This window comes from Colossoma macropomum, unplaced genomic scaffold, assembly GCF_904425465.1.
Source record: "Colossoma macropomum unplaced genomic scaffold, Colossoma_macropomum, whole genome shotgun sequence".
Lineage (NCBI taxonomy): Eukaryota > Metazoa > Chordata > Actinopteri > Characiformes > Serrasalmidae > Colossoma > Colossoma macropomum.
In genome coordinates, this window is record NW_023494970.1 from 25,186 (window position 1) to 37,485 (window position 12,300).

Sequence of the window (12,300 nt, forward strand, 5' to 3'; positions counted from 1 at the left end):
CAGGCATGAAATTAATTTTATGCTGTACGTTAAGCTGTTGATTAGATTTAAAGTTTTTAATAAAATGCCGTAAAGTGTACAGGACACAGTAGAGTTAACATCAAGGCAGTTTGTATATGTTTGTATTGAACCCATAACAAACCATTTAACAGAACGCAAACACATTTGGAGTTACAGGGAAATTCCACCAGTTTTTCAAAATATCAGAATAATTCACTAAAATGTCAGAATAATTCACTAGTTGAGATGTAAACAGAGTGACTCAGAGAGGTTTGGTGTGAAATGGTTCAGATTTATTTACAGTGGTGATAGGAACCAGGGGTTGCCATGACTACAACACAATCCAAAACCACCAGTGAACCTACACGAGAGAGGAGGACAGATCTACTGAGGTAGAGAGAGTTTACAGTATGAATGGTGCAGTGAAGTGTTCCTCATTTCCAGCCTCACCTGATTAACCTCAGCAGGTAGTCTCTGAGTGTTTCTATACTCTTATATGAAGATCCTGAAGATGCCATAACAGGATTAGTCCCGTGGAACTAAAGAGAACCTAACTGTAGCCTAATGGAGAGTCTGAGCCTGTATTAGCTCTGAGTACAGTGGTCATCTGTACACGGCTGAACTACAGCAGCTCAGAGTGATGGACCATTTACTGAGAGATCAGATTACTGTTCCACTCCAACACCGTCCACCTGAGAATGATCATACAGTTCTGGATCAAAATTACACAGAGATCTTTTATTATCATGGTGATCAGCTGAAGCTGAAATATGAGATTTACGTCTCTACAACGTCATTGTTTATTCAACACTCTGTTTCCATCACCCTGTATCTCATCTGTATTAATAGACTATGTTCACCTCAGTTAAATGTAAAATCATCTTTTGCAAGATTTAGTGTTTTCATTTGGCTTTTCGTTGAAGTTTTTCTAATGTCTAATTTCAGAGTTCATGTACAAAGTGATAAACACTCTCTAGTGTGCAGTTCTGTGTGATGGACAGTCTGAGCTCTACACGGCAGATTAGTATCATATAATGACTGATTATAATTAATAAAGACTGGAGCAGCAGAAGATGTGATGGTGTCCGATTCCTGTATCTGCTTTAACCACCTCTCTTGTTACATAGTATTGGATTATTTTTAATAAACATGACATAAATTTCCCAAAACTATTAGTTATTTAGTAGAATCTAGTAAAATAACATTTAGTTTCATATGTTAAATGTTGTATCAGTAACCAGGTATTATTTCATGCTACATTATTGATCTGTTCACAGAGAGCAGCATCTCCAGTGTCCAGCTGTGTGTGGAGAGTAAAACCTCAGTGATGGAGCTTCATCACTCCAGCAGTGGAGGAAGAACCTCTGATTTAAAGTGAGTAACTTTATATCAGCTCTTAACCTGATTAAACAGAAAGAGGAAATCGTGACTTATGATCAGAATAAGTGAGTCTTAGTGAAGAACATAATTACTCAGCACTTTAATATCACTGTGGATAAACTTTTCTCAGAGTGAAGCGTGCAGCATCTCCAGGACCCAGCTGTGTGTCTATGAAGAGTGACACGTCCATGAAGAACCGTCCTGTATTCAGCAGAGGAGAAGGAGAACCCAGCTGTGTGTCTATGAAGAGTGACCAGTCCATGAAGAACCGTCCTGTATTCAGCAGAGGAGGAGAAGAACCTAGCTGTGTGTCTATGAAGAGTGACCAGTCCATGAAGAACCGTCCTGTATTCAGCAGAGGGGGAGAAGAACCCAGCTGTGTGTCTATGAAGAGTGACCAGTCCATGAAGAACCGTCCTGTATTCAGCAGAGGAGGAGGAGAACCCAGCTGTGTGTCTATGAAGAGTGACCAGTCCATGAAGAACCGTCCTGTATTCAGCAGAGGGGGAGAAGAACCCAGCTGTGTGTCTATGAAGAGTGACCAGTCCATGAAGAACCGTCCTGTATTCAGCAGAGGGGGAGAAGAACCCAGCTGTGTGTCTATGAAGAGTGACCAGTCCATGAAGAACCGTCCTGTATTCAGCAGAGGGGGAGAAGAACCTAGCTGTGTGTCTATGAAGAGTGACCAGTCCATGAAGAACCGTCCTGTATTCAGCAGAGGGGGAGAAGAACCCAGCTGTGTGTCTATGTTACCAGCACAGTCCAGTAGAGAGAGAGGATCCTCTGACTCAGGGTAAATATCCACTACCAGTTTATTGATTATTACATAGCTGCCTGATTGCGATTATTTGAGCTGACTGCGATCATTTTCTAGTTATTTCATTTCAAGCCCAACAAACAGATTTTGAATTATGTGCATTTTCATCACAACAAATAAGGTGAGACAAATAACTGAATGAGCACAAGTTAATCTTAATTACAGTTTGAAGCTGAAGGGCCAAGACACGTTTGGTGTGTGAAGTTTGCTTATTTAGTTTTAGCACTGGAGCTACAAGGCTAATGTTGCTAGCTAACAAGTGGAAGCTTACACGGCTTATGTGGCTTAGCATCGTGCAAGCTGCATTCGTAAATCATACTCACTTTGACGTGCAAACAGCAAGAAATGCGCAAGCAAACTATTTTATATGTAATTTGCTAATGAATTGTCATGAGCAGCTTTAAACATGGATTCAGATTTAGTTGCAAAGCCAAACACATCATCAACGCTGTGGGCATATTTTGGTTTCAAGCCAAATAAAAAGGGAGAGCCCAAAAACTTTTTGGAGGTGATTTGTCAGATTTGAAATGAAACCATCTGCAGATCCACCACCGCAGCCAGTTCACCGAACTTGGGAAGACAACTGTGTCATCAGATTCTTCCTGGCAGCTGCCTATTCCCAGAGACTCTTGGGTGAGGGTTTACAGCCAAGGAAATGCTGCTGTTCGGTACAGTAGAAAAAACAACATTCAAAGAAATGTTGCAGACGTTTGACAAGCAGTACAAATTGCCAGGAGAAACGTACATTTCCAAAATGGAAATTCCCAACTTATACTTTTACTACTAACTATTATTTTCAAGCCTATAGGCATACAAATTTAATTTAAAGACAACAGACAAATATCTTTATATATATTTATGAAGGAATTGTTCAATAAATTGACATTCTTCATCATAATACTGTGTGTACATTATTACACTATTATTAAGCATACAGGCCCCATAAAATAATGGAAGTGTAAAAACAGACAATTGAATCATTAATTGTGATTATTTGTATGACAATTAATCATCAGTTAAAATTTCATGAGCGTGACAGCCCTCCTACCAGTAAACAACAGTTCTGACAGTGAATCATTGTGAACGTTTCTGATTTCTGTCCTACATGTTGCAGATCAAATTGTAAAGGCTGGAGTTTCACATATTTAATATTAGCAAGACTGAAACCCAGAGAGCAGTTTCTCCAGTGTCCAGCCTTTACTGATATTTAATAGGGTCCTAAAGGAGCGTGTTGGTGCTGTCTGGGCTCTCACACAGACACAGAACTGTTTTTTTTAAATGCAGTGAATAAACTGTACGTGTGAAAACACCATGTTTTATGTTCTCCAGATATTTATTATCAAATTTTTAGTTATACTTTATTTGGACATTATTAGTACCACAAGAAAATTGCCCCTAGGTGTGAGTGTGTGAGTGAATGTGTGTGTTTGTCTGTCTGCCCTGTGATGGACTGGCGACCTGTCCAGGGTGTATCCTGCCTTCTGCCCGATGACAGCTGGGATAGGCTCCAGCACCCCCGCGACCCAGAAGGATAAGCAGCTTAGAAGATGAAGATGTGTGTATGTGTGTGTGTGTGTGTGTGTAGTACCACAAGAATTGATGTTTGACCGAATGCTTTACAGTACCACAAGACTTGTGGTACATTATATTACTACATTGTTGCCTGGGGATATTTGTAACTGTAAGTTTTGGACATTTTAAACTAAATAGCTCAAATCTAATGACACAAATGATTAGAAGTTTATTATGGGTATTTGTATTAATGATGTTTATGTTACTGTGTTTGGCCTTGATTAGGCAGCACTCCACACAAACAGCATTACAGGCAAACACTCTGAAAGATATTTACCAACCAGTGGATGACGTCCTTCACAGAGTCTTAGAGAGACACAAAACCAGCATGAAGAACAAGTACGAGAGCTTAATTGAGGGAAACAGAACACAAGAGAATAAAACCCTCCTGAACAGGATTTACACACAGCTCTACATCATAGAGGGAGCGAGTGAAGGAGTGAATGAAGAACATGAGGTTCTACAGACGGGGAAAACATCCAGGAGACGCTTACAAGACTCTCCAATCAACTGCTTAGACATCTTTAAATCTCTACAAGGTCCTGGAAGAGAAACACAAGAAGGGAACATTAGAGCTGTGAAGGCTGACAGTCTCAGACACAAAGAAAGAGAAGAAGATAACAGACCAAAAGAGCCAGAGCTCAGAAGTGTTATGACTAAAGGCATCGCTGGAATTGGAAAAACTGTCTCTGTACAGAAGTTCATTCTGGACTGGGCTGAAGGAAAAGCCAATCAGGATGTGGAGCTCATGTTTGTGCTTCCGTTCCGGGAGCTGAACCTGATTAAAGATGGTCAATACAGTCTTCATGGACTTCTGTGTGACTTCCATCCTGAGCTCAAACATCTGGACCCAGAGATTTATGATCAGCTCAAAGCTGTGTTTATATTTGATGGTCTGGATGAAAGTAGAATTCCACTGAACTTTGATGAGTGTGAGAAAGTATCTGACATCACCATGACGTCATCAGTGGGGGTGTTGATGACAAACCTCATCAAAGGAGAGCTGCTTCCCTCTGCTCTGATCTGGATAACCTCCCGACCAGCAGCAGCCAATCAGATCCCTCCTAAATACATCAAGCGTGTGACAGAAATTCAGGGATTCCGTGACCCACAGAAGGAGGAGTACTTCAGGAAGAAGATCAGTGATGAAGACCAAGCCAAGAGAATCATCTCCCACATTAAGACAGTGAGGAGCCTCCACATCATGTGCCACATTCCAGTCTTCTGCTGGATCTCAGCCACTGTTCTTGAGCAAATCATCAAACAGCGTCATACAGAAATCCCTAAAACTCTGACTGAAATGTACTCACACTTCCTGCTCACTCAGACAAACATGAAGAATGAGAAGTATGACGAGAAAGACGAGAGAAACCCAAAGAACCTGCTGGAGTCCAACAGAACCATTCTTCTGAAACTGGCTGAACTGGCTTTCAAACAGCTGATGAAGGGCAATGTGATGTTCTATGAAGAGGACCTGAGAGAGAGCAGCACTGATGTCACTGAGGCCTCAGTGTATTCTGGGATTTTCACTGAGATCTTTAGGGAGGAATGTGTGCTTTACCAGAGGAAGGTCTACTGCTTTGTTCATCTGAGCTTTCAGGAGTTCCTGGCTGCTGTTTATGTGTTTCACTGCTATGAGAGCAAAAACATGAAGGAACTGCAGATATTTAACCCACAGTACAGTGAGTGGTCTAAGAAAGATCTACTGGATGAGGTTCTGAAGGGAGCAGTGAATAAAGCTGTGGAGAGTCAGAATGGACACCTGGATCTTTTCCTCCGTTTCCTGCTGGGCATCTCACTGGAGTCCAATCAGAGACGTCTACAGGGTCTACTGACCCCAACACAGAGCAGCTCAGAGAGAACCAGACAGCACATAAAGAGATTAATCAAAGGAGATTATGATCACATCTCCACTGAGAGATCCATCAATCTGTTCCTCTGTCTGTCTGAAATGAATGACGAGTCTCTCTCCAGAGAGATTCAGAAGTATCTAAACTCAGAGAGACACTCAGAGGTGAAACTCTCTCCTGGACAGTGTTCAGCACTAGCCTGCACGCTTCTGACCTCAGAGGAGGTTCTGGATGAGCTGGACCTGAAGAAATACAACACATCAGTGGAGGGTTATAGGAGACTGATCCCAGCTCTGACTGTCTGCAGAAAAGCTCGGTGAGTGTTACATCTACATTAATACAGCAGATTAATATTGGATTATTGATTTATTAAGGCTGAACACATTAGATCTTCAGTTCAGACAATTAAAAATTAATTTAAGTTATTATAGTTTTAGTTATTATGAAGAGCTGCAGGTTCACTGTTTGGCCACTTTATTAGAAACCCATATTTGTGAAGTTATGACTGTTATATTGTCAGTATATACTGTGGTATACAGTGATAGTGACATTGTGATATTGACATATTGTGATAGAGCTCTTCAGTTTTAGGAACAATAAGCATGCAATTATTCAATTTATTAATTATGAATTATTACATTTACACTGTAAATATTTGAACATTTTTGTAAAACATATAAATGAGTAAATCTTGAAGAAGGAATCTGAAACAGTAGCTTATTTGGATGCCAACATCTAGAATAAATAATTATATATAGAATGAATTAAATCTAATTTACATGTTCTTCAATTAAACATATTAACAATAATTAGAATTCTTAAATGAAGTTCAAGTGATGTTTTACTATAAATGTCAACACCTTCAACTGTGTAGAATTACACAGGAGGACTTTTATATTAGAATTAGCTCGAGCTGATTACTTAAGATTTAAATTTGCATTTAATCTGTTTTATGGATGGGGTCACGCTAAGTATGGCTCTAGTGTTTATAATGTTATAGTGTTAGAGGAGGGGTCACGCTAAGTATGGCTCTAGTTTTATAGCGTTATAGTGTTAGGGGAGGGGTCACGCTAAGTATGGCTCTAGTTTTATAGCGTTATAGTGTTAGGGGAGGGGTCACGCTAAGTATGGCTCTAGTTTTATAGCGTTATAGTGTTAGGGGAGGGGTCACGCTAAGTATGGCTCTAGTTTTATAGCATTATAATGTTAGGGGAGGGGTCACGCTAAGTATGGCTCTAGTGTTTATAATGTTATAGTGTTAGGGGAGGGGTCACGCTAAGTATGGCTCTAGTTTTATAGCGTTATAGTGTTAGGGGAGGGGTCACGCTAAGTATGGCTCTAGTTTTATAGCGTGATAGTGCTAGGGGAGGGGTCACGCTAAGTATGGCTCTAGTTTTATAGCGTTATAGTGTTAGGGGAGGGGTCACGCTAAGTATGGCTCTAGTTTTATAGCGTTATAGTGTTAGGGGAGGGGTCACGCTAAGTATGGCTCTAGTTTTATAGCGTTATACTGTTAGGGGAGGGGTCACGCTAAGTATGGCTCTAGTTTTATAGCGTTATAGTGTTAGGGGAGGGGTCACGCTAAGTATGGCTCTAATTTATATAGCGTTATAGTGTTAGGGGAGGGGTCACGCTAAGTATGGCTCTAGTTTTTATAACGTTATAGTGTTAGGGGAGGGGTCACGCTAAGTAGGGCTCTTGTTCTGATAGCCTTATAGTGTTAAGGGAGGGGTCACGCTAAGTATGGCTCTAGTGTTTATAATGTTATAGTGTTAGGGGAGGGGTCACGCTAAGTATGGCTCTAGTTTTATAGCATTATAATGTTAGGGGAGGGGTCACGTTAGGTATGGCTCTAGTGTTTATAATGTTATAGTGTTAGGGGAGGGGTCACGCTAAGTATGGCTCTAGTTTTATAGCGTTATAGTGTTAGGGGAGGGGTCACGTTAAGTATGGCTCTAGTTTATGTAGCGTTATAGTGTTAGGGGAGGGTTCACGCTAAGTATGGCTCTAATTTTATAGCATTATAGTGTTAGGAGAGGGGTCATGTTAAGTATGGCTCTAGTTTTTTATAGCGTTATAGTGTTAGGGGAGGGGTCACGCTAAGTATGGCTCTAGGTTTACAGCATTATAGTGTTAGAGGAGGGGTCAGGCTAAGTATGGCTCTAGTTTTTATAAAGTGATAGTGTTAGGGGAGGGGTCACGCTAAGTATGGCTCTAGTTTTATAGCATTATAATGTTAGGGGAGGGGTCACGCTAAGTATGGCTCTAGTGTTTATAATGTTATAGTGTTAGGGGAGGGGTCACTCTAAGTATGGCTCTAGTTTTTATGGCGTTATAGTGTTAGGGGAGGGGTCACGCTAAGTATGGCTCTAGTTTTTATGAAGTGATAGTGTTAGGGGAGGGGTCACGCTAAGTATGGCTCTAGTTTTATAGCATTATAATGTTAGGGGAGGGGTCACGCTAAGTATGGCTCTAATTTTATAGTGTGATAGTGCTAGGGGAGGGGTCACGCTAAGTATGGCTCTAGTTTTATAGCGTTATAGTGTTAGGGGAGGGGTCACGCTAAGTATGGCTCTAGTTTTATAGCGTTATACTGTTAGGGGAGGGGTCACGCTAAGCATGGCTCTAATTTATATAGCGTTATAGTGTTAGGGGAGGGGTCACGCTAAGTATGGCTCTAGTTTTTATAGCGTTATAGTGTTAGGGGAGGGGTCACGCTAAGTAGGGCTCTTGTTCTGATAGCCTTATAGTGTTAAGGGAGGGGTCACGCTAAGTATGGCTCTAGTTTTATAGCATTATAGTGTTAGGGGAGGGGTCACGCTAAGTATGGCTCTAGTTTTATAGCATTATAATGTTAGGGGAGGGGTCACGTTAGGTATGGCTCTAGTGTTTATAATGTTATAGTGTTAGGGGAGGGGTCACGCTAAGTATGGCTCTTGTTTTTATAGCGTTATAGTGTTAGGGGAGGGGTCACGTTAAGTATGGCTCTAGTTTATGTAGCGTTATAGTGTTAGGGGAGGGGTCACGCTAAGTATGGCTCTTGTTTTTATAGCGTTATAGTGTTAGCGGAGGGGTCACGCTAAGTATGGCTCTAATTTTATAGCGTTATAGTGTTAGGGGAGGGGTCACGTTAAGTATGGCTCTAGTTTTTTATAGCGTTATAGTGTTAGGGGAGGGGTCACGCTAAGTATGGCTCTAGTTTTTATAAAGTGATAGTGTTAGGGGAGGGGTCACGCTAAGTATGGCTCTAGTTTTATAGCGTTATAGTGTTAGGAGAGGGGTCAGGCTAAGTATGGCTCTAGTTTTTATAAAGTGATAGTGTTAGGGGAGGGGTCACGCTAAGTATGGCTCTAGTTTTTATAAAGTGACAGTGTTAGGGGAGGGGTCACGCTAAGTATGGCTCTAGTTTTTATAGACTTATAGTGTTAGGGGAGGGGTCATGCTAAGTATGGCTCTAATTTTATAGCCTTATAGTGTTAGAGGAGGGGTCACGCTAAGTATGGCTCTAGTGTTTATAGCGTTATAGTGTTAGAGGAGGGGTCACGCTAAGTATGGCTCTAATTTTATAGCGTTATAGTGTTAGGGGAGGGGTCACGCTAAGTATGGCTCTAGTGTTTATAGCGTTATAGTGTTAGAGGAGGGGTCACGCTAAGTATGGCTCTAATTTTATAGCGTTATAGTGTTAGAGGAGGGGTCACGCTAAGTATGGCTCTAATTTTATAGCGTTATAGTGTTAGGGGAGGGGTCACGCTAAGTATGGCTCTAGTTTTTATAGCGTTATAGTGTTAGGGGAGGGGTCACGGTAAGTGTGGTTCTTGTTCTTATGACCTTATAGTGTTAGGGGAGGGGTCACGCTAAGTATGGCTCTAGTTTTATAGCGTTATAGTGTTAGGGGAGGGGTCACGCTAAGTATGGCTCTAGTTTTATAGCGTTATAGTGTTAGGGGAGGGGTCACGCTAAGTATGGCTCTAGTTTTATAGTGTGATAGTGCTAGGGGAGGGGTCACGCTAAGTATGGCTCTAGTTTTATAGCGTTATACTGTTAGGGGAGGGGTCACGCTAAGTATGGCTCTAGTTTTATAGCGTTATAGTGTTAGGGGAGGGGTCACGCTAAGTATGGCTCTAGTTTTATAGCGTTATACTGTTAGGGGAGGGGTCACGCTAAGTATGGCTCTAGTTTTATAGCGTTATACTGTTAGGTGAGGGGTCACGCTAAGTATGGCTCTAATTTATATAGCGTTATAGTGTTAGGGGAGGGGTCATGCTAAGTATGGCTCTAGTTTTTATAGCGTTATAGTGTTAGGGGAGGGGTCACGCTAAGTAGGGCTCTTGTTCTGATAGCCTTATAGTGTTAGGGAGGGGTCACGCTAAGTATGGCTCTAGTTTTATAGCATTATAGTGTTAGGGGAGGGGTCACGCTAAGTATGGCTCTAGTTTTATAGCATTATAATGTTAGGGGAGGGGTCACGTTAGGTATGGCTCTAGTGTTTATAATGTTATAGTGTTAGGGGAGGGATCATGCTAAATATGGCTCTTGTTCATATAGCCTTATAGTGTTAGGGGAGGGGTCACGCTAAGTATGGCTCTTGTTTTTATGGCATTATAGTGTTAGGGGAGGGGTCACGCTAAGTATGGCTCTAGTTTTTTATAGCGTTATAGTGTTAGGGGAGGGGTCACGCTAAGTGAGGCTAAGTCTAGTTTTTATAGCGTTATAGTGTTAGGGGAGGGGTCACGCTAAGTAGGGCTCTTTTCTTATAGCGTTATAGCGTTAGGGGAGGGTCACGCTAATTATGGCTCTAGTTTTACAGCATTATAGTGTTAGGGGAGGGTTCACGGTAAGTGTGGTTCTTGTTCTTATAACCTTATAGTGTTAAGGGAGGGGTCACTCTAAGTATGGCTCTAGTTTATGTAGCGTTATAGTGTTAGTGGAGGGGTCACGCTAAGTATGGCTCTAGTTTTTATAGCGTTATAGTGTTAGAGGAGGGGTCACGCTAAGTATGGCTCTAATTTTATAGCGTTATAGTGTTAGGGGAGGGGTCACGCTAAGTATGGCTCTAGTGTTTATAGCGTTATAGTGTTAGAGGAGGGGTCACGCTAAGTATGGCTCTAGTGTTTATAGCGTTATAGTGTTAGGGGAGGGGTCACGCTAAGTATGGCTCTAATTTTATAGCGTTATAGTGTTAGGGGAGGGGTCACGCTAAGTATGGCTCTAATTTTATAGCGTTATAGTGTTAGGGGAGGGGTCACGCTAAGTATGGCTCTAATTTTATAGCGTTATAGTGTTAGGGGAGGGGTCACGCTAAATATGGCTCTTGTTCATATAGCCTTATAGTGTTAGGGGAGGGGTCACGCTAAGTATGGCTCTTGTTTTTATGGCATTATAGTGTTAGGGGAGGGATCATGCTAAATATGGCTCTTGTTCATATAGCGTTATAGTGTTAGGGGAGGGGTCACGCTAAATATGGCTCTTGTTCATATAGCCTTATAGTGTTAGGGGAGGGGTCACGCTAAGTATGGCTCTTGTTTTTATGGCATTATAGTGTTAGGGGAGGGGTCACGCTAAGTATGGCTCTAGTTTTTTATAGCGTTATAGTGTTAGGGGAGGGGTCACGCTAAGTATGGCTCTAGTTTTATGGCATTATAGTGTTAGGGGAGGGGTCCCGCTAAGTATGGCTCTTGTTCATATAGCCTTATAGTGTTAGGGGAGGGGTCACGCTAAGTATGGCTCTTGTTCATATAGCCTTATAGTGTTAGGGGAGGGGTCACGCTAAGTATGGCTCTAGTTCTTATAGCGTTATAGTGTTAGGGGAGGGGTCACGCTAAGTATGGCTCTTGTTTTTATGGCATTATAGTGTTAGGGGAGGGGTCACGCTAAGTATGGCTCTAGTTTTTTATAGCGTTATAGTGTTAGGGGAGGGGTCACGCTAAGTATGGCTCTAGTTTTTATGGCATTATAGTGTTAGGGGAGGGGTCACGCTAAGTATGGCTCTTGTTCATATAGCCTTATAGTGTTAGGGGAGGGGTCACGCTAAGTATGGCTCTAGTTCTAATAGCCTTATAGTGTTAGGGGAGGGGTCACGCTAAGTGTGGCTCTAGTTTTTATAGCCTTATAGTGTTAGGGGAGGGGTCACGCTAAGTGTGGCTCTAGTTTTATAGCGTTATAGTGTTAAGGGAGGGGTCACGCTAAGTATAGCTCTTGTTTTTATGGCATTATAGTGTTAGGGGAGGGGTCACGCTAAGTATGGCTCTTGTTCATATAGCCTTATAGTGTTAGGGGAGGGGTCACGCTAAGTGTGGCTCTAGTTTTATAGCGTTATAGTGTTAGGGGAGGGGTCACGCTAAGTGAGGCTCTTGTTTTTATGGCATTATAGTGTTAGGGGAGGGGTCACGCTAAGTATGGCTCTTGTTCTTATAGCCTTATAGTGTTAGGGGAGGGGTCACGCTAAGTGTGGCTCTAGTTTTATAGCGTTATAGTGTTAGGAGAGGGGTCACGCTAAGTGTGGCTCTAGTTTTACAGCATTATAGTGTTAGGGGAGGGGACACGCTAAGTATGGCTCTAGTTTTTATAAAGTGATAGTGTTAGGGGAGGGGTCACGCTAAGTATGGCTCTAGTTCTTATAGCGTTATAGTGTTAGGGGAGGGGTCACGCTAAGTATGGCTCTAGTTCTTATAGCGTTATAAT

The 12,300-nt window shown here is 41.9% G+C and overlaps 1 protein-coding gene across 1 annotated transcript in view; it reads left to right on the plus strand.

Moving 5' to 3' along the window:
- LOC118800630 (NACHT, LRR and PYD domains-containing protein 12-like) overlaps window positions 1–12,300 on the plus strand; it is a 46,687-nt gene that overhangs the window by 4,932 nt on the left and 29,455 nt on the right. Inside the window, exons 2-4 of the mRNA XM_036560893.1 lie at window positions 1,278–1,374; window positions 1,511–2,173; window positions 3,995–5,935. Coding sequence (XP_036416786.1) covers window positions 1,328–1,374; window positions 1,511–2,173; window positions 3,995–5,935 — 2,651 coding nt within the window. The 5' untranslated portion in view covers window positions 1,278–1,327. The remainder of the gene's footprint in view (window positions 1–1,277; window positions 1,375–1,510; window positions 2,174–3,994; window positions 5,936–12,300) is intronic.